The 19,608-nt window shown below is 47.8% G+C and overlaps 1 protein-coding gene across 3 annotated transcripts in view; it reads left to right on the top strand.

Annotated features, from left to right (window-relative positions):
- Positions 1-19,608, top strand: part of AFAP1L2 (actin filament associated protein 1 like 2) — a 65,472-nt gene that overhangs the window by 35,497 nt on the left and 10,367 nt on the right. The window contains exons 2-8 of one of the 3 annotated variants that reach the window (XM_053949252.1): positions 4,666-4,794; positions 5,322-5,399; positions 8,370-8,458; positions 12,455-12,545; positions 15,972-16,055; positions 18,251-18,453; positions 18,983-19,162. In XM_053949252.1, coding sequence (XP_053805227.1) covers positions 4,666-4,794; positions 5,322-5,399; positions 8,370-8,458; positions 12,455-12,545; positions 15,972-16,055; positions 18,251-18,453; positions 18,983-19,162 — 854 coding nt within the window. Of the gene's footprint in view, positions 1-4,665; positions 4,795-5,321; positions 5,400-8,369; positions 8,459-12,454; positions 12,546-15,971; positions 16,056-18,247; positions 18,454-18,982; positions 19,163-19,608 lie in introns of all 3 variants that reach the window. The other 2 variants (XM_053949250.1, XM_053949251.1) reach the window with 2 other exon arrangements.

Raw genomic sequence — 19,608 nt, forward strand, 5'->3', positions numbered from 1 at the left:
GCCAAAAGTACCAAACCCAGACTGCTTTGGGCAGAAGGGTGGAATATATCTCAGCACTTTGGGATCCGTGGATGGGGGGTTGGAAACACAGTCCCCAGGCTGGGATGTGGGAAAGCTAGTTCATATTCCTGATCTGCTGAAGAATATGCCCATATCCTTGGACAAATCACTTAATCTCCCAATGCCTTAGTTTCCTGTTAGCAAATGATACTCCTTATCTTTCACCTCTCATCTCAGCAGAGGAAAGAGTTTGTCTTCTAGTATATATCCCATTACAGTTCTTTGTCCGGTGGCTGGGGCCCCTCTACCTTGATAAAATAAGTAATTGAATTTAGATTAAAAGGTCTAATACAATCCTGCCCAGTGGTTACTGAAACACTTGAATGAAAGTTCATTCAGAGCCTGTCTTCCCATTTCCTCATAAGGCCAAGACATGAAGTAATTAGATGTAGACGTGGGTTGTTATTGTAGCACAATGACAGAGATCAGTGGTTATTGGTAGGAATGGTTTTTATAATCTAGTTTAATGGTCATTTACCTTTCAGTGACCTTGGTGTCAGGCAAAATTGGCAGCTCTTTTGCCAGGAATGTGCTTCCTCAATGAGGGCTTTGCAAGCTGTTTCATTTTTGGCTCTAGCTTCTCATGAGCTAGGATAGACACTGCTGCAATGCAAGAGACTTTCAGTCTGCAAAGAAAGGCACAGACTCCTGCCAAAAGAAGCCCTTTTCAGTGCTGTCCTGCTGCCACTGAATTGCTGTTGGAACAGATCAGTTGTGTTTAAAGCATCTCTTTGGTTATTGCTGCGACCAGAGTTGCAGCCTTCAAACTGAGAGAGCCTGTGGTGGGGCAGGAGTTTCTGTAAAATGGGTTGCATTGTCTTGGAGTAAAAGAAGGGAGAACATATCTCATCATCCAGTTAAGTGCATGCAAGAAGAAGGAGCTGGTAATTCTGCCTATAGCCCCCACCCTGAATTACATCAGTAAAGATGTGATATTTCTATATATTTCAAAGTACCGTCCTTTCAGTGATGATCATCCACTCACTGCAGATGCAAATCACTCGAGTTTCCCATTGACTGTGATGCTCCTATGCCTCTTTCCATCATGTGTTGAGAAATTCCTACAGGTTTTATCCAGTTACTGATGTCTGTTGCCATGGAGAAGAACATGCCATGAGCTGTGCTGTGATTTCCAATGGTGCCCCAGGTCTGTGGCCATGCTTTGTAGGGAACTGAAGTAGGTCACATCCTGGTGCTCGAGGGGACTGGATTCAGTGCAGGTATTCACAGTAACCTAGGCCAAGTCTCATAATTTTTCTGACAATCTAAACCTTAGAGGTAATCCCTGTTTTCTGTGAAGGGGGCTGACTTTTTGTAAGATCTATGAAGCTCTTTGTTTGAGTTGGTGCCAGAAATATTACTTAAGTCACAAAGTGCTATAAGAGTTGAGAAGAGCAATATAGCAGTGGGAAAAAGTTTCAGAAAAGCATCTGAGAATTTCTCTGCCTTAGGCTTCTGTCTACTTCTGATCTCTCATTCTGCTGCTCACAGCCATACCATTTTGCAAATATGTTCCTTGGATCTGTTACTCTTGCCCTGCAGAGCAGGAATCATCTCTTTATGTGCTGTCATTTCTAAACTGCTAACATAAGGAGAGCACAACCATGCAGCTTAGAGGGAGAACCATTTGTTTCAGGCTGCTTTGCAAAGCCACCAACCTGGTTTTACCATGAGCATGTTCCATACATCACCAGCACAGCATGATAGGTCTTTAGCTGAGATCAAGCAGTGACCTCCAGCACTCAGAATCCTGAGATGGTTTAATGTACAAGGGCTCTCAATTGTTTTTACTGCTGGGACCTGCTGTGATAGTGGCTTGCACAGAGAATCTTACAGACCCTCTTTGTATTTTTACTTCTCACACTCATCAGTCTCTGATAAATATTGGCTTGTTCTCCCTCTGACAGGAGAGAATGAATGGTCAGTGGAGTTGTTTTTTTGCAGGTATCAGGTTTGGATTGGGAACGTTAGCTGAGATCAGAAAGATACTTGCATAGAAGCAGATAGTTTATATACTGCTTCTTGCAGAAGAAGAACAAAATTAACCTCTCTTGAGTCCCTGAAGTCTGAATTCATTGAGGTCTGACAGAATCTTTCCACTGACCTCTGTGGCCCCAGGATCACATCCTAAATGAGCTGCTTTGAGTCACTGGAAGCCTGAGTTCAGCTTTGGTGGGCTGGAAAATGTAACCTACTGTATGGGCTCTGCTATTCATAAGGGCTCAGCCCTGTGTGTGTGCTAGCTGTGGATGCCTGGGAGAAGAATAAAGTCATTTTCTGCAGTCTGGGGGTGGAGGAGGGAATGGGAATTGTACCCCCTTCCCTGCAAACCCGTTGTTGTGACATCCATGTGGGCAGTTGCTTCTGAAGCTTCAGATTAAGGTTAGGTGTCCTTGGTGCTGTTTTTTTCTGGTATCATCCCTGACACATCCCTGTCCTATGCAGCTGGCCTGACAAGCAGGACCTGACTTCAATTTGAATTTTCTGAAGTGGGCCACTGAAGCAGATGAGTACAGCAAGGCTGTGATTTACTCTGGGGGATTTCCTTAAACTTGGAAGAAACAGGGTCCCTGATGCTTCAGAGCAGCCAGTTGTGAGTAGGTTTGACACCATTCATTGCTTACTGGCATCCAGTAGGATTATCAGCAAATGCTACCTGTTTCCTCACAGCTTATGGAAAAAAAAAAAGCTTCTGTTTCTTGAGGTAATTCTTGTTTTCTCTGGGCAAAACAGAAGCTGGCAAAGACCTTTGAGTTAACACAGCATGATGCAGGTGTTTTCCTTCCCTGCTGGTCCTAAATCAGACCAGAAGAGAATTAATTTGGTGTAGAGGGTATAGAATGAAGTGTGAATAACTACAAGTTGGTTGGTTCCTCTGGAGCTGTTATTGATTGATCTAGAGTCATTAGGCTGTTTTACAGTCAGTCTGGTGAAGATTAATTCAGTTTGAGAGCAGTAGCAAGTTTTTTCAACATAAACCTTTACAGTGTAATTTATTTATCAATCTTCTAACATGTATTTACCCCAGGAAGGTTGCCTGGTGGCTAAAGATAGGTGAGTAGGAAGGTGATGGCTTTCTCCTGCCTTTAAAAAAGTGTTCTTTGTGACCTTAAATGGGGTAGCTCTTTAACTAGAACTGCTCAGATGCTTTGTATTATAAATCCAAAGTATTAACACTTTCCTAGTTAATAGGTGTGAACTGCGACTCACAGGGGTTCTGTGGGATCACCAGTGTGGGAATGCTGTCACAGGGGTTCTGTGGGATCACCAGTGTGGGAATGCTGTCACAGGGGTTCCATGGGATCACCAGTGTAAATGCTCTAAGTAAAGGGAAGGAAGCGTTGCCCCACTCAGGTTATCCCGAAGTTCCCTGATGGTGCTCAGGCGTCACTGCCTGGCTTGCAGGGTGATGGTGGTGGCAAAGCCAAGCTTCTCTGCCCATCTCTGCAGATCCTCAGCACCAGGAGCGATGGAGAGGGGCAGCAGGGGAGCTTCCAAAGGGGAAGAGCAGTCCCAGCTGGGTTTGGCATGTTTTTCCCACACACTGTCATTCTTGCGTTGCGCTTCCTCTCTCCACATAATACTCTGTTATTTCCTCCTCCTGCCCCTGCTGCTAATTAGCCCATGATAAACTCTGGTGTGAACAAAAGCAAGCAATTAAGAGTCTGTTGCTTCAGCGTGAGCCCTGTCAGAGCAGTGATTTGTTGGTGGCAGGGCTGTGCAGCACCTCCTCAGGAGGAAAACAAACCCATTAGCCTGGCTCAGCTGGGCAGTGCCGTGTCCCAGCTGCTTGCTTTGGGTGTGCAGGGGTGTCTTGGCTACAGCAGGGCTTCCTGAGGTGCTGAGAGATGCTGCTGAGTCTTGTGTCTTCAGCTTCACGGGATACAGTGGCTCTGTGCTCACTGCCCAAGCAAGGTGGCTTGAGAAGTTACTGTGATTGTGATTTATGTACGTGTGGGGTGGAGATTATTCTTCTTTTCTTTTTGGAATACACACATAAACATTTTCAAATTAATGCAGACAGAGAAATAATAGTAGAATGAAACATAAAATTGTTGAGTGGTTTGTGCTGGAGGGGACCTTAGAGATCATCCAGTTCCAACTTCCTTACCATGGGCAAGGACACCTCCTGCTACACCAGACTGCCAGGGCCCCATCTCTCCCAGATAAGGAGAAGGCTTAGAAAGAGGAAGCAAAAAGCAGGATTTTTGGTAGGTCCCAAGCCAAATGAGGTTTGAATTACATTTGCCAGGACTCAAGGTGCATGTATGAAGACCTTGCAAGCTGCTTTTGTGTAATCTCACCCTAATGCTCAAAATCTCTTCAGGTTGCCTTTGCTTGAGCAAGAAGTCCTAATGGAAGAAGAATAGGTATTTACATGGGATTTCACTGATGTGTGAACAGACTAAGGGAAGTTGGAGATTTTTTTGTTTGAGACCCACTTTCTTTCCAAAGCTAGAGGCAGAGTTCAAGCTGGAAAATTAAATATGAACTATTCCTGGGCAGAGAAAGCAAAGGATTTTGGAAATCATGGAATTAACATATGTCCTCTTTTGACACACCACCCAGCTGCTTTGCCAAAAGTTGTCTCTGTTTCTGTTGTAGCTCTTGAGCAGCTGCTCACAGAACTTGAAGATTTTCTGAGGATACTGGACAAGGAGAACTTGAGCAGCACTGCTGTGGTGAAGAAGAGCTTCCTCTCTGACCTCCTGAAAGTCTACACCAAGTCCAGTGGTACAGATGAGGAAAACCAGGGATGGGGTGGTGGGCTGTCATGGGAATTGCTATGGGGTCTTGAAGCAACATTTTCCTGGTGGCTGGTGGGAATAGGAGACATGAAAATTAGAAGGAGAAAATGAAACTGAGTTTATTTTTGCAGTGGCCTCTAATTGTTTATGTAAAATTACTATAGTTATGTGTCCAGCTTTACAAGCAAAGGGTTCCCAAGATTCCTGATCCTTTCTGTTTTCCTTATTAAACCTTAAGTTTATTTAATCCACTTTGTAAGATACACAGGATGTACTGTTTGGCCAAGTTAATGTTTAAGTAGAAATTTTAACTTACGGAATTTCCTGACCATAAAGCACTTAATTTTTCTGCTTTTTATTATTGCTTGGGGTTTTTCCTGCACGTTGCCTCAACCAGCGTGCTCTCTCCATATGTGCTCAGCAGATACATTTCTTACATCTGCCTTTGTGGAAAAACTTAGCAGTGTGAGAGCAGCGTGTGGGTAAAGAGTTCACTTCTCCCTTTGTTTGCAGGTGGTGATGAGGAGTATATTTATATGAACAAAGTGACGGTCCATAAACAGCAGGGTGACCAAGAGAAACAAGACAAAGGTAGGGAGCTGAAGATTAATGGTTTCATCGTGTCTCATGGGATGATGAAGGCACACAAGGTTAGAGCCTTGCTCTGGCAGCTCTGAGGGCTGGAGCAGCTGCTGGTTGTGGAAGGGCCATTTTCATAACATTCCCTTGGAAATAGTGGTCCTTGCCAACACTGTGAGGTTATTCCTGGAAGTAGCACTTTGGAGGTCTTTATTTTGGGATAAAAATGTTGCCTTCTAAGGCTTGAAGCTCCAGTGCCTGAAATATTCAAGGAAGCCTTCATGCTTTCTTTGGCCACAGTCACTTTTTGCATCTTTGAGACCTTGAAAGTGTATTTCTTGTTTGCTGTGTTGCTCTGCTCTGGCCCAGAGGGTCTGTGTTGTCACAGCCTTGCGAGGCAAGTTTGCAGGGCTCAGCCCTCACCATCTGCAGGGGCAGAGCACCTTCATCTCCCAGGGATGTGAGACTTCTGCAGAGTAAAAGAAATCAGACCTAGGTGAAATACTCATTTCAAATTTAGTTTTCCCAGGTTTTGAATTTGTAACATGGCAAAGAACATAATTGTCTAAAAATGTTCTTCCTCTTTGAAGTTCATTGTGAAAGAGGTTACTGATAATTGCATGGAGTGAGAGTATTAGTGACACACATTTTTTAAATGCACACCTAGTCAGGGGCTGATCCTACCCCAGAGTTTCCAATGCAGAGGGATGAGACAAGGACTCATCAGTGCAGCCTGCTGCTGATGTGCTGGTCCTGCAATACTTGGGATTGTTCCACTTCCACAGTTGTTTGTTTTGGTTTTATTTCTTTGTGGTGGGGTTTTTTGTTTATTTGGTTTGATTTGTTCTTTAAACTACCTGCAGCCAAACTTGGGCTAACTTCAAGTGCCTCTGAAGACAGGATGTCCTCCCAGATTACACGTGCAGCCCCAGTGTGACCTCCAGACAGGGCCCTCTGGGTGATGCTGTAATGGTCTATAATAGGATCACACAGCCTCCCAGCCCCTGAGCAGCAACAGAAACATCTCTTTATATAGGTTCTCATTTGGGTGGGTAAAGCAAAACACTAATCCACCGTGCCCAAACACAGGGAAAATTTCAGACAATTTATTTTTAGAGGTGATTCTTTTATTTCAGACTTTTCCCTATCAAGGCCATGACCCTGCCCACTCAGTCACTCCCTGCAGGACCTGGCACTTCTCTCTTTCTGTTTTCAACAACTTGCCTATTCCAAGTAAAACTTCTGAGTTATTTGGAAATGCTGAAGTCAGTGAGACACATGTGTGGGGTCTTAGCCACAGCTGCAGCTGGGTGTAGAGCCCCGATTCTGCCTCTGTAACTGGATGGAGAGGTGCCTGCAGGTTCAGGTTTAGCTGGAGGGGGCCCAAGTGCCCACTGGTAATATTGATCTTCCAGTGATGATGCAGCTCCCTGTGTTCCTTTTATCTACTGCAAGTCCAATCCTGGAATGGGACTGGGGACCACACTTCTGTGCCTGAGCTGACAGGACCTCTCGTGCTCTGCAGAGCTTCTTCCTCACAACAGCTGTGCTCCAGCAGCACAGGGTGAAATGCTTTCCAAAGTCCATCAGCTCCAAAAGTCACCCCTCCAAACTTCAAAATATGCAATTTCTGCACAAAAATGTATTTCCCTGCTCCTCGTATCTACTTGCAATTCCAGTGGTAAGGATTTAAGCAGAACAGACACTGCTTTTGAGATGCCTTCCTGTGGCCCAGTAACTGAATCCCCTGCACAGGGTGATGAAGGCACCATCATTTACTGGACCTCATTTACCTGAGAGATGCAGCAAGTCCCTGCCCTGCAAGTCCACAGGGCTCTTCAGTGAGCCAGGTGCCATCTCCTTCTGGAAGTCAGCACAAAGGGGCAGGAGTCTGGGAGGTGGGACTGATGTGAAGGGCTCCTTGTGTGGCCACTGCGATCCTCTTAGCCCAAATGCCAGGTGACATTCACTTTTACAAGGAACAGAGAGCACAGATAAGTAACAGTTTGTACAGATGTGAATTTCAGCAGGATTTTGGATGGTATTTCTTTTTCCTTCCTTCTTCTAAATCCTCTTCAAACTGCAGGTTTTAGAGAGGCGTCTTTATCAGAGGACACCTGCAACATGTTAATGCTTGTCTAGGGAAAAATATTCCTTCCCTCCCACCCCAGTAAGGAAACAGTCTGTGATTTGTGATGCTGGCGTGTGGAGCTGGAGAAGGAAGAGGTCTATCCATCATTGCACTATCTCAGAGGTCATGGGATTTGGGCACTCACTGGGGCCACCCAGGAGTTCTGTGGTAGGAGAAGGAGGACTGAACACTAATTTTCTGAGCCTTCAATGTACCCTCCAGATACTAAATCACTCTGTATTCAGCTTGGAAAATCTGACTTTCCAGAGGCAGACACGGATCACCTGGAGCAGTTCTGCCCATGCACACGTTTGGCCTGGGCTGCTTCAAGAGCAACCCTCCCTTGAGCAGTGATCACACTGCTGATCAGGGCTGGCCTTGGTAAGCCACTGTGCACTGAGCTGAGCAGCCACCTTTGCAGTTTGCCCTGGGAGCAGGGTGGTGCTAGCCCCATTTTTGGGAAAGGTAGCAGAGGAGCAGTCACTGACCTGTCTGCTCGCAGGGATCAGAGCTAGCAAGGGCTAAACTGCCGTGGCTTTCCAGACACTGGGTGTGTCTGCCCATGCTGCTTCTCAAGACCCTTTAAAGTCTCAGCAGCGGGTCTGGCCTTCACAGTTTTCCCTCCAGAAGGAAAAACATGCCCTAAAACCAGAGGTCAGCTTTTGCTGGGTCTCCCGGTGCCACGTTCCTGGCTATGGCCTGAAATGACATGGTGGCCCTGCAGCCCTGCCTGTAATTGTCACTCTGCTCCCCACTGAAATAGCATCCTGCTGCTCCAGCACAGCCCAGGGTAGCAAGTGCTCTGCTGGGAGATGCCACAAGTCGTCTATGTAATTGTTTCTGCCTTGCAGTGTTGGATCAGAACTCCCTGACTAATGGAGACTCAGGACTGCATTTGTCGCCTCCTCAGAAGAGCCTGCCAGGCCTCCCCCCTCCAAAGGTAAACTTTTCACAGCCTTTGCTTTTCACTGCCTCAGCCTGGGGCTCTGAACCCCTTGAGGCTTCACTGTTGTCATGTCCTGTGCAGCATGGCTGGGTGGAAAGACTTCTGCCTGTGTCTGTTAGTGAGGCAAAGGGTCCTGGTGAGCTTTATTTTAAAAATAATTACAAAACATCGAACTAGGCATTTCCAGCTGCATGCTTCATGTTTACAAAGACTGTGGGGCCAGTACGTGCTTGGTGCAGCTGGGTGATGGCCTGGGGTGGCTGAACCCAGGAGCCCCTGTGGTTCCCAAAGCTGGTGCACAGGTGGAGCAGGCAGCTGTGGGAGCTCCCCGTGAGTGTGCAAACAGGGCTGTGCTCCCTGCCAGGGAGAGCCACACCCATTGCATGGCACTCCAGGCTCAAGGGAGGAGAAGAGAGCTTTTCAAAGAAACAGAGGTGATGATGATTCTCAGCTGTTGCTGTGGAAATCTCTCCTGGGCTGTAAATCAGCTGTGCCTGGGCTGCTGACATGATCTTAGAAAAGCCAGGAATCTCTCAGCTGCAGGGTGGTGGGAAGGTCCCTGGGCAGTACCAGGACCTCCCTTGCTGCCAGATCCTTTCTCAGTTTGGCCATTGCCAGAGGTTTGCTCACAGCTGGAGCACCTGGTGTTGTCTGTGCACTGGGTGCTGGTGTTGTCCTGGTTGTGCAGCCCACAGGTCTGTGAGGAGGAGTTGCTGGCTCTGTAGGTTTTCCTGTAGGGCAGCCTTAAGCCAGTTAAACACCATCAGCTCTCAGTGGGATGTTGTCTCTGTGCCAGGAGCCAGCCCAGCTGTCCTAGACACAGGTCATCCTCGAGACCCTGAATGGTGCTGTTCAGTAGTTGGTGCAATGTGGGAATTGCTGTTAGCTGGGATTTCAGGATGTGAAAGGAAAGGAGGGCAGGGAGCATGCATGGGGAGGAGGCATGGAGGAGTATGGGGTGGTGCATCCATCAACCATGGAGGAGGATCTGTTCTTTTCCCAGGAAGGAGGATGCAGGGTGAGGCCCCAGGACTTTTGCCCAGGGATCTATGTGGTTAGCTGGAGGAGCTGGGAAAACAAGGGGTAGGATGGGATGCAGCTGACGAACCCTTGGATGCAGCATGATTGCCTGCTGGGAGCTGCTCCAGCCCCAGAGGGCTCTGCCCACGCAGATGGCTGGAGCTGGAGTGCCTGGGAGCAGTGGCCAGAGCAGGAATCTCTGTTTAGCTCTGTATTTCACAGTGGGCAGGAGGTGGAATGAAGGCACCACTGGGGAAGCAGCAGCCAGGTGTCCCCAAGGCATTTCTCTTGAGCTTGGTGCAGCCCAGCTTTCTGACTGGGCAATCAGGAAGTTAAATGAGGGAATTAGAAAAACATAGATTAGCTGAGAAGGGCACCTGTCTTCTCCCAGACCTGTGCTGGGAATTACCTTCTCCCAGCTGCTTACCACTGGAGTTGGCCTCCCTTGGATGCAGCAGTCAAGTACCTCCTCACTGTGAGCATCTGAGTGTCAGTGAGCTTTGGCAGTGAAGGTATCTGAGTGTCCTTCAGGGAACGGGGCTGGGGAGAGCTTTAATGAGTGGGAATTACTCTTGGGGGAAATGGATCTTCCCTGTCTGCATTTGCAGCTCCCAGTGCAGGCAGGAGCCACAGCCACCTGGGCAGTGGAGAGTGGAACACAACTCCTTGCACAGAAACTGAGAGGTTAGGAGAGGAATTCAGATTAGATCTGGTTTTGCTCTGCAGATTTTTCTGTGATTTGGTGACAGGCATCCTGTGGTGTTGCTCTACACTTGCCTTTTGAGGCATGGAAGAAATATGGTGATAAAGCTCTGCACAGCAGAGTGTCCCTGGCACCCACAGGCACCAGCAGTCACTGGGCAACCCAACAGGGGTGGCCCACTTGGATCCCACTGATTCCTTTGGATTTGTCCCAAAACAAACTTTAAACAATGAGTTCTGCCTTGGTGACCTCTCCTGTGCTGCAGCTCTGTCTCTTCCTGCAGGCACCCACAGGGAAAGTCCTGTGGTATGGATGCAAATGCACAAGGTGGTCATATTTGCATACTCGTTGTGCCATAAAGCAACAGGCAAATGTTCTGCAAGGGCCAGTGTGGTTAAATAACAAAATATATAGTCTTTGACTTAAGCTAGAGAGTAAACCACTCCACACCCCTAGGAAAGAGGAGACAAAACCTTCTGGTCAGCCAAGGTGCACCCTGTAGGCTTTCATTGTCTGTAGGAAACAAAACAGAGCAGCCCCTTCCATGACAGCTGTGGGATGTTGTTAAAAAAACCCACAGCATTTCTTTGTGTAGACAATTTCTTTATGGTCACAGCACAAAGTGAGCTGGCCACCACAGATGGCAATTACAGACACATTTCCTAGCCAGGGAAGGGATTAAGTAAAGCCCTGGAGTGACTGGGTTTGATTTTGTTTCTTTAATGCAACACATTAAGACAAGAAGTTCCTAAACCTTTTAAGTGTTTGGAGGGCAAGTGTTTTCCAGCAGTGTTCTACGTGTCTCTGGAAGGAAAGCTCAGTCTGCTCACAGCATCTGGCAGACCCATGTAAGGAGTTCTAACACTGGAGAAGTTTGGGAGGTTGGCAGAGCCACGGGCAGCTGGCCCAGGTGGGAGCAGGCACGACTTTGGTGTGGTCAGGGCTCCTCGCTCCCACAGGCCCAACAGCTTCCCTTTGTGGGCAGCTGTTGGCCAGAAAATCTCTTCCTTCAAAGCTTCCTTTCTGCTTCTCAGCACCAGTAGCTGCTGGTGGAAACATCCAGGGCAGGATGGGCAGCTTTGCACCTGCATTTGATGATGTTGGCATGACCTGCAGATGGGCTGGGCTTGCCTTAGAGAGCACTGCTCTGCAATGCTGGTGCACAACTGGCCCCTCTCACCCAGGGGGCAATCGTGGGCTGGCACAGTGCACAATTTGTGACCTTCAACACTGCTGTCTCTGCAAAGAGACCTGCTTTTGTGCCCTTCTTCCTGGGGGGAGTGGGGCTTTAACCCTGGGCATCCTGTCAGGGTTTGCACAGCCTCAGTCACGTCAGCTGAAGCATGGCAAGACACAGCATCCTGTTGTCAGATGGCTGGGGGTGGTTTGACCTCCAAAGGAGCAGGGACACCTCACTGGGGAGCAGGGAAATGCTATTGTCAGGTCAGGGTGGGAGATGGGGTGCCAGGTATCTGGGAAGAACATAAGCTCTGTGCTCATCCTACTGATGTGTTCATGCTGCTGCTCTGCTGTATCATGTCCAACAACTCTGTGAATCACCTGAAAAGTAAAAAGTTAATTTCTTCATTTTTTTCCCCTTATTTATTGATATTTCTAAAGGATCAAGGCATGTTTTTCCTGACAGCCTTTGCTTGTGTTTAGGGAGGGGTTTGGCAGGCAGCACAGGGATTTTCCAGTACTTGGACTCTTTTCAAAGGCTTATTTTCCCTTGGTGTTGTTTATCCATTTCCTTCATTTTTTGTTAAGAGCACAATTAAAGATTCCCAATATAGTTCCTAAAGCAGAGATTTTTAGTTGTTAGCTTCTGTCAGTCAGAGACTTGGAGACACAACCAGACACTGCTCAGGTTATGTTTTCAGTGTAAAGCCAGGGTTGCACCAATTGTCCTCCCTTCTGGTTCCCTGATAAGATAATCCATAGCACAGAGGACCATCCCCAGTTACCATGGGCAGTTCAGGGGGGTCAGTGCAGTAGGCAGAAATCTCAGTTCAGGGCAAAGCTGATGGGTTGCAATTGCTGCTATGAGTTGATCTTCCCAAGGCTTTCAGCAACATGAAAGAAATTAACATTTATGATGCAATTATACAGTAATTTCAATTTATATTTGAGCTAACTGTACCACATCTACAAGATTTCATCCACTGGGATGCACTTGAGTGCTAAAAAAGGGGGGAAAGGATGTCCTGTTGTTTTGGTGGATCTGTTTTTACCTTAAATCATGTTTCTTTTATGTGTTTATTCTGCAGATTCTGGAAACAAAACAACCACCAGTCCCCAAGATTGAATCCCCAGAGGGGTATTATGAAGAGGCTGAGCCCTATGACATCTCTGTAAATGGTATATCCCAGCTAACCCTTGGGAAGGGGGTTCATGTGGGAGATGGAGGACTTGAGATTTATGAGAATCAGTAATTGAAAGCACAGATATTTCATACAGCTTTTGGGACAAATTTGTTTTCTTCTGCTCATCACACTTGATATTACAGACCTAATGCTAGCTGGAAAGCAAAGACTACTGAATTGCTCCAATTTTTAACTTTCCTGTAGAAGTTAGTAATATACTTGAGTCAATATAGCATCAGTGTAAAATGTTAGAAACCATTGTGGGTCCTCTTTGTTTTGGTGGTTTTCTGGCAGACAGATTGCACTCAAACACAAGTTTCTATTCAGGACTGAGTGGTGAAGCTGTGGTGGCTTGCATTCATGTCCTAGCGCTCTAATTGTCCCCTTGGGGCTCTGCTGGTCTGTTAGGAGTGATAACCATTTTTATAATTGGCTCTTTATTCAGCTCTGTCTCTTGTGGCAGTTTAACCATCTGTAAACTTGAGTAGAAAGCCACGCTTCGTGTGAGGGGAAAGTGTGTGTGTTCCCTTGCACGCACCCACTCACCCCCTGGGACAGCACCCCCAGCCATGTGCCACCCTTGCCTGTCCCCTGTGGGCTCCCCACCCCTCTGGGAGGAGGCTGCTGCATGCTGAGCTCCCACACTCTCACTTTTTACGATGTGTTCCTGCATCCTTTTGTTGAACACCCTTCACTGAGAGATTGCCTGCCTGTGATCTGATAGCAGAGCTGATCTTGTCGTGGCTTTATAATCCATTTAAGCCCATACTCGATAGATTATATCACCCCACTGCAGAAGCAGATCTCTGCTCATCAGCCTTGGCTGCAGCAGAGTGTGTGGCATGGGCAGAGCTGAGTGGCAAGAATCAAGGCAAGCAAAGAAGTGAGGGTTAAGGGTGACAGATTTGGATCTAAAGCCTTGGCTGTTGAATCTGAGCCTCATCTGGGAGAAGCTGGGTCCTCTCCAGCCCCAGTGTGAACTACTGGGCTTTGAAGCTCCGTGTCAGTGAACAGGAAGATGGTGCCCAGCTCAGATGGGAAGAGGTTCAGGCTCATCGTGGCCAGGGTGAAAGGTGCTGTTCAGTGCAGAGGAGAGGCCCCCAGCTCTGCCCTGTGTTTTGCTGAAAGGCTCTGGATTATGTGGCTGAGGTGAGGGCTGTGAAGCCCTGCTGCAGCTGGGGCAGCCCAGGGTGCTGCAGCCTCACCCCCATGCCTGCAATATAAGATAAAGGAGATTTCTTTTCCCCCTGCTGCACATTGGGAAAGCGGATAAATTGTTAAGAGCCATGGCATAAAAAGGCACATGCTGGATTAGCTGGAGTACAGCCATGGATCCATGTGCTGGGATACCCAGTTTGTGTTATCCAGGCAGCTCCATAAACTCGCCCTCAGATCAGAGACTTGGCTGGCAGGAATGGTAAGTGCATACCCAGCTCCCACCTCTGCTTTTCCTTGGTAATCTGCTGCTCTGAGGTGCAAATACACCCACTATCCACCGAAATCTGGGTCAGTCACATGCCCAAGGAAATGAGAGATCAGAGCTCTGCAAAAAGAGAAAAGCACAAATGATGGGAGCGCTGTCCAAATGAGGCAGCTCTGGGGGGCTGTCTGTGGCTGCTGTGGTCAGCTGTGTTGCACCAGCAGGCTCTGTGTGTTACTGAGCACTGTCACAGCTGTAAGTGGGGCTAGGAGCCTGTGAAAGCAGCAGAGATGGGGCAGAGGATTCTAGTGATTCCCCACCACTGAGGTGTGTGGTGCCTTTGCATCCTGTGATTGCTCAGCCACTGGTCCCCTCTGCAGACCACACCACATCCCTTCTATACACAAACCTCCTGGTGTGCTACAAAGTAGGCTTTGTGTGAGGAGGAAGGAAGGAGGCATCATGAGAATCTCCCTGCTCTTTGGCAACCTCATGTTGGAGGTGGTTCCTTGGGGAGTGAGCCAGAAGGAAGAGCAGGGAGAGATGTGGAGCAGCAGGTATGTGGGAGGAGAGGCTGCAGGTGCTCAGGAGAAGGTGAAGTGTGGTGTCCTGTGTAGAGGGGAGCTGGGCACTGATGTTGGTGCCCTGGTTTGCCTCAAGAGATCAGCCTGCAGCATGTGGGCCATCCTGCAGGTCCCTGTCCTGCCCTTTGTTTCGACAAGCACAAACTCCCCATCCCTTCCCCCTGCCCCACCCTGTGCCCTATCAGATGTCAGTAGTATTTGTACCTGTCCTACACAGTGGTGCTCACTGCTAGCAAATGATCTGGGACCTTGGTGTGACTGCTGTTGCTAAAGGGCAGTCTGGATATGCATGACTTTGCCCCGGCCAAAGATGCTAAAGCCTGACCCCAGTAACCCCCAAGCCCTCTGTGCCTTTCCCTACAAGTTGCCTAGGGAGGAGTGGCAGTCCAGGAAGCTGCTGATTCTTTCACAGAATCATAGAATGGCCTGGGTTGGAAGGGACTTCAAAAATCATCTCAGTCCAACCCCCCTGCCATGTACAAGAACGCCTTGCACTAGACCAGACTGCTCAGAGCTCCAGCCACCCTTGCCTTGAACACTTCCAGGGCTGGGGCATCCACAGCCCCTCTGAGCAACCTGTGCCAGCCTCATCATGTTTGCAGTTAAGAATTTTTCCCTGAAATCCAAGCTGAACCTACACTCTCAGTCTGAATCCATTTCCCCTTGTCCTGTCGCTGGAAGCTCTTGTGAGAAGTCCCTCTGCAATACTTTCTGACAGTGTGACAGCGTGAGCCTGGGAAGACACCCATGTGTCCCCAAACAAATGGGCGTAGTGAAATCAGACAAAAATAGGAACACGACTAAAATAAGTGGGTGCACTGCCAAGAAAGGACATCAAAGCAAGCCTCCAGATGGGCTGAAGAGATAGAGGTTTCGTGCACCATCAGAGGTGGGACTGTGAGACACTGTAACAAACCGTGGGTGAAGTAATTAAAATGAAGCAAGCAGGCGAGTCTGCTGCATCTCGGGGTCCATCTTTGATCAGCAGCATTCCCACTCCTCCATTGGGGATGCTCTGCTTTTCATTTTCCAGCTCCAGCAGAGGCTGCTGCTTCCCTTCCCTCTTGGGCTGAAACTGTTGAAGCCTTATCAGCAGCCTTTGCATAATTGGAGGGTGCGATAAGGAGCGGAGTGAAAACGGGCGAGGGGCAGCATGTCTGCCAACTGAGCAATCATTATTCTGGCTGAAACAGCTCATCGGCCCTGGCTGCTTTTAATTGTGATGACGATGATTCTGTTTGAAAGGGATTTGCCTTGTTTGAGGGATGGGTTGAAAATGCTGTCCCTTTATGAAATCTCAGCATGCAGGGATGGGACAGCCTCACTGGCCGAGGGGATTGATGCCCTTGTTCTCTGCATTTGCTTATCTGTGGCTTTCTCTCTTTGTCTCCCTTTCTCTTTCTTTTTGACTGTGCAGGTCTTTTTGGTAGGCTTGCTGCGGCTGGACCCAGGCCAGGGTTGCAGGTTACTGAGGGCGTTATTTATGCCACAATAACTATGGGTATGGCATGCTTTCCAAACCTGAAGTGCCTTTTTTAAACAACAACAACAAAAAAAACAACCCAAAAATACCCCCCAAAACCTCAGTTTTAGTAAAGATTATCAGGTCTCTCCCCCTGGATTTGCCTGTTACATGCATGGAGGGTAACCATGTCTCGCTGTCTGTTTTGCACAAAACGTTATTTTTTGTGACTTTCCCTGTGCTCAGGACGACAATGAAGAGAACTTCCCTAGCTGTTTGGTGAATGGTTGAAGGTGCTCCACTGAGGCAGAGTGGCAGTATAAGGTGGTCTGAGCTTCCTGCATCATGGCACAGATTTAGCTCCCTGGGAGCTCCTGGGAAGACCCACGGAAAGCAGAGGTGGATTTAGATAAAGACATCCAGGACTGTGGCTGCCACTGATGCCTGAGCTGTATGATTTGGGACTGAGTGAGCCTCAGTAGTGACCACAGGGTTGTCACAAGCTGGCAGACAAGACTTGTCCCCATTTGCCAGCTGCACAGCCTGGTAAATGCCTTTCCTTCATGGGGCTGTAGCAGTGCCACCAGGCCAGCAGTTGCTGCAGCTCTTCAAGTAGGGAAGAGCTCATCTCATGAGGAACCACACTTGGGGCTGTGGTTGATGCACAGAAGAGCATCCAGGGCTTCTCAGGAGTAAGGTGGCAGCCTGAGACCTACTGTGGGGACACCAGAGGCTTCCAAAAGAGGCCAGAGGGCCCATGTGGAAAAGGAGGGAGTTTTGGAAGATGAGATTCCCTTAGGCATCCTTGCTGCTGCATATGGAAAGGTCCTGCAGCAGTGCAGAGTTTCAGCTCCTTGGTGTTTGTAGGGTTGAGGAACACCTACACTGTTACTCCATCTGAATTTCTGCCTGTGGACAAGGTCTGCATAGTGAGAATGCACTGAGGTTTCCCATACAAGTTTTCCCATAAAAGATGGACAGTTTGAAACATTGAAGGCATGGAGATGTGCTCCATTCAGAGATGTTGAAAGGGAGTGTTTGCTTTTTAAAAAGTTTGTTTAATTGGTGAAGTTTTGATCACTTGAGGGAGGTTGTAGAGGGAAATTTCACTGGGGGTAGGAGTGTAGCTTTGTTACTGCATCTCAGTTCTTTTTATTTAAAGAACAAACAGACCCAACTGAAACATTCTTCAGTGAAGCTCCTAATGCCTTTTTCTTTCTCTTTCCTGGCAGCTTTTCTTCTTTTCATTTGCACCAATCTGATAATACTATTGTTATGTAGATAGTAAGATTTGGTGAGAATCCAAATTAGATTAAATTCCAGTGAGAGAAACTTAACAATATTCCTCCATGCTGTTTGGTAGGACAAGAATGTCAAACCATACACAAATGTTGCCCCAATCTTACCATGCTGCTCTGTGAGCTTATGTCGTGACTTAGAGCTCTAAATGCCAGCAGAGCATTGCAAATCCCCCTGCAATCAGGGAGAACATTTTCAGTGTTTCTGATGAGCCTGGTACCAGTGATCAGGTGAAAACTCCAAAATTCTGCAATGCCTTAGAGCTGAGTATTGAAAATTCCAACTCGTAACGTAGCAATCCATTTAAGAATGGACATGAAAAATATTGTTACTGCTCCTCACATTTGCCACTTATGACTAATTTTCGGTGCTGAAATGGTGTATTACTTCAAAGCTCCTTGCCATCCCTTAGATGCTGAGTAGAGAAAGAGGGACCTGTTAGACCAGAGAGGGAAAGTGAATGACATCTCAAATACAATAGATCATTGCTTGCTGCATGGCCTTGCAAATACCATTTTTACTTCTGGTATTTAGAGGACAAGGGCTGATTGTAGCTTGCTGTTGCCTTAAAAATTGTGTATGTTTGGCTTGAAATGGAAAGTAGTAAAAACATCTTTGGAGGGAAAGCAGCAAACATAAGGAAATGTCTAAGGGAATGTTCTCAGATTTGTGGTCAACCAAGAAGTGTCTTTTGAGTGTTTGCTAACAGAGGCTATTAGGCACAAAATACTGCAATTAGATTCATATTGGGCTAGAAAGAAAAAAGGATATATGAGGGTAATTTTCCTATTAATTATCCTCCTGTAGGAGAGCCTCAAAAGACACATCCCTGCACTGGAAGCTTGTGCATGTGTGAGCATGGCTGATGGAAGCATTTGACTCAGAGTTATTCTAAAAATGGATTTAATGACAGAGCTTTGCTTTTGTTGTAGAAGATGGTGAAGCTGTTAGTAGTTCCTACGAATCTTATGATGAGGAAGAGAGCAGCAAAGGCAAGTCAGCAACCCATCAGTGGCCATCCCCAGAGGCCACCATTGAGCTGATGAAGGATGCCCGCATCTGTGCCTTCCTGTGGAGAAAGAAGTGGCTGGGACAGTGGGCAAAACAGCTGTGTGTTATCAAGGACACCAGGTTGCTGGTGAGCAGATCCTCTACTCTCTGTCTAAAACAATCTGGTTTTATGAGCTGAGGAAGGAAGTGGCACCTCAGCCCATGTTAATGAGCTGGCAAAAACAAAGTACCCCTAGAAGCAATGCTTCAAAAGCCATGTCCTGGAGATTTGGGGATCTTATTCCTTTTTTAGAAGGAACATGGGCATGGGATTACTGAAGGGGGCACAAGGACACATTTGTAACCAAAATCCAATCCCCCAAAATGTCTAGGGAAACTTTTTAAGGTGGTTGAGAAGAAGGGATACTTACCCCAGAGGCTAACCACATACTTGATCCTGTGTCAGTAGAAGGTATTTCAGGTATATGCATGCAGTCAGATGTATGTGTACCTGTACATACATCTCCTGTGTGTGGTCTGTACAGACTTGTTAGAACTGTAGGATTTCCCTGTGTTCAGTGCACTTAATGCACGAGTCACTTGTGGGGTTGAGTTCATGCCAGTGAGTAGGAAGGTTCCTCCTCTGCCTCTCACCTGTCCCTGTCTTCCTTCTCCAGTGCTACAAGAGCTCCAAAGACCACAACCCCCAGCTTGATGTGAATTTGCTGGGCTGCACAGTCATTCACAAGGAAAAGCAAGTGAGGAAGAAAGAGCACAAGCTGAAGATCATCCCCACAAACGCTGATGTCATCGTGCTGGGGCTGCAGAGCAAAGACCAGGCAGAGCAGTGGCTCAGGGTCAGTGACACCTTCAGGACTCATCCCACTGGTGCTCCCATGCTTTGCTGGGAGACCAGATCTTATCTCAGCCCTGTCCTTGCTCTGGCTCCCTTCCTCACTGCAAGCCTTTATACAAATATACCACTTCATTTTCATGTCCTGGCATAGATTCTTCCTGCAGCTCCCTGCTGCCTTCAGTGTGCTGGAGGCCATGTGGAGACCTCCCAGCACAGCTGCTGTGGTGGGAGCTGTGGGGGGAAATGTCTGGGGTGGGTCCCCAGCATTAACTGGCTGAGGGCAGGGGTAAATGCAGCCCTTCCCCTGGGACAGCAGCAGGAGGAGGAGCCTCCTGGAGCCCAGGACAGCCATGGGGCTGTGAGACGCCAGGGCTGCCTTTGCTGGCAGCCTCTCCCAGTGACTTGGATCCAGCAATTTCTGCTGGATGCCTGATGCAGCACCAGGAC

This window comes from Vidua chalybeata, chromosome 8, assembly GCF_026979565.1.
Source record: "Vidua chalybeata isolate OUT-0048 chromosome 8, bVidCha1 merged haplotype, whole genome shotgun sequence".
Classification (NCBI taxonomy): Eukaryota; Metazoa; Chordata; class Aves; order Passeriformes; family Viduidae; genus Vidua; species Vidua chalybeata.